The sequence below is a fragment of the Cynocephalus volans genome, chromosome X (genome assembly GCF_027409185.1).
Source record: "Cynocephalus volans isolate mCynVol1 chromosome X, mCynVol1.pri, whole genome shotgun sequence".
NCBI lineage: Eukaryota > Metazoa > Chordata > Mammalia > Dermoptera > Cynocephalidae > Cynocephalus > Cynocephalus volans.
The window spans coordinates 157,008,824-157,011,016 of NC_084478.1; the positions used below are offsets into that span (position 1 = coordinate 157,008,824).

Consider the following 2,193-nt stretch of genomic DNA (forward strand, 5'->3'; position numbering starts at 1 on the left):
GCTAATGCAGGCCGCACATCCGGGGCTCGGCCGCCCTTCCCAGCCTTCACCCACCCGCCTTTGTAACTACCACCCGCCCATGGCACCGCACCCCTGCGAGTCCCTTCCCTGGCGGCGCTTGCCCGGCCACGTCTCCGCAACCCCGCCCTCCCCACCCTGGACACGCCCCCACGCTATTTCGGCCTCTTCTCTGGCCACGCCCCTCCTGCTCCGCGCCGGCGCGCTGGCCGCCCGAATGACATTGTGGGCGGAGCTTGCGCCGCCGTCTGGACCCCGATGCGTACCGCCCCCCGCCCCTGGCCACCGCGCGGCTCCGCGGACACGCACTTCCTGCTAGGCCTCCGAGCGCACCTTGACGGAGCCGAGCCGAGCCGAGTCGAACCCAGCCCTTCCAAGCCGTTCGCCATGGTGGACGAGCTGGTGCTGCTGCTGCACGCGCTCCTGATGCGGCACCGCGCCCTGAGCATCGAGAACAGCCAGCTCATGGAGCAGCTGCGGCTGCTGGTGTGCGAGAGGGCCAGCCTGCTGCGCCAGGTACGTCCGCCGAGCTGCCCGGTGCCTTTCCCTGAAACGTTTAACGGCGAGAGCTCCCGGCTCCCCGAGTTTATCGTGCAGACGGCGTCTTACATGCTCGTAAACGAGAACCGATTCTGCAACGACGCCATGAAGGTGGCATTCCTAATCAGCCTCCTCACCGGGGAAGCCGAGGAGTGGGTGGTGCCCTACATCGAGATGGATAGCCCCATCCTAAGTGATTACCGGGCCTTCCTCGATGAGATGAAACAGTGTTTTGGCTGGGATGACGACGAAGACGACGACGAAGACGAAGAGGATGATTATTAGGCCCGGAGCCCCTCGGGCCTGGGGGGGGGAGGGCCCTGCACGCCGCCACCTCCTTCCCCCCTCCCCCCGCATCACGTCCCCTCCCGCCCCGCCCAGAGCTGCCGCGCTCCCCCTTATCCTCAGGTCCCCTTCCCTACCCTCCTATTCTATCACTATTCCCTGGTAGTGCTTGTCTTTGTTCCAGGAATAGCGCTCCAGTTACCTGCTCCTGGAGCTGGGGCTGGGGCCTTCCTCTGAAGCGCACTTCATGCACTCTTGCCAGCCCCAGGACCCTGCCTCTGCTAATCTGAACTGTGTCCTGAGCTCCAGCTATTGGCCAGGCTTTTGTTACAAACTGATCAGACCACCCACAGCCCTGCTGCTGCCATCGGCCAATTACCAGGCCTACATCTGCCCAGAGACCTAGGCTGCCGTTTCACCACCCTCCACATCCCGCTGGCAGACCACCGCCTTTGGACATAAGGACCAACCTAGAAGATGCCTGAGTTGGCTACACCTCGTCAGACATTGATTTGGACAGCTCACCAGTCCCTGAATGGGCTAGTCTTTCAGCCTGGTTAGTTCCCTACCTACTCCCAGGGTCCTCCCCAGCCCCACCAGATTGCTGCAGAGGCCTGGTGTGCCCGGCAGCCAAAATTGTTGACATTTCTCTATGCACCAGTTTTGCACAGCTGTTGTTTTTCTTTCAAAATTGTAGCAGTCCCACAGATGTGTGCATTTGGACAAATAATACTAAAAACAACAAAAAAATAAAAACAGGCAAGCAGCGCAGCTCCTCAGTACTACCTGGAATAGGCATTGGCATTATTTTCAATAAATATCAAGCACTACAAAAAAAGAGAAATGATTGTCTTTTAATGGTTAAGTGCTATCATTGGCCTCTACCACTGTCACTCTCCCATTATTCCCACTGAGATCAGGGAACCCAGTTCAATGGCAGTATTTCCACTGTCATGTCTAGGCTACAGAGGACAACGACCAGAGGGCTTTAAGGGGATTCTGGTGCTTTCCTCACCAAAGCATTTCTTAAAGCCCTTGTGATGTGGATGTTCCCTTGGGCCTCCAAGATGGCATGTATAAGGGATGGCTGAGCAGGTGGCCCATTATCCCAAACTAGGATACTTGAGAATGAAAGGGGGCACTATTAATAATGAGAATGGAGACAACAGACATAGACATAAACCTGGACACGTATATAATATTTCTATTTCTCTGTGCTTTTGGATTCCTTAACAGTGTGCCAGGGAAATTCTACCCCTTAATCCCTATTGCCTGTGGGATACTGGAGTTCAGGCTCCAATTAGCCAACATAGTACATGGTTTTAATGCCAATCTCAGGTGCTCGAGCTA

At 56.5% G+C, this 2,193-nt stretch overlaps 1 protein-coding gene across 1 annotated transcript; it reads left to right on the plus strand.

The window, feature by feature from the left end:
• Nucleotides 1-288: 288 nt before the first annotated feature.
• Nucleotides 289-1,665, plus strand: LDOC1 (LDOC1 regulator of NFKB signaling). The gene has a single exon (XM_063083963.1). It carries the CDS (start codon nt 406-408, stop codon nt 841-843), a length of 438 nt encoding a protein of 145 aa, XP_062940033.1. The 5' UTR covers nt 289-405; the 3' UTR covers nt 844-1,665.
• Nucleotides 1,666-2,193: the final 528 nt, after the last annotated feature.

Coding starts and splice junctions, on each gene's coding strand:
- LDOC1 (XM_063083963.1), top strand. CDS start 406: ATGGTGGACGAGCTGGTGCTGCTGCTGCACGCGCTCCTGATGCGGCAC.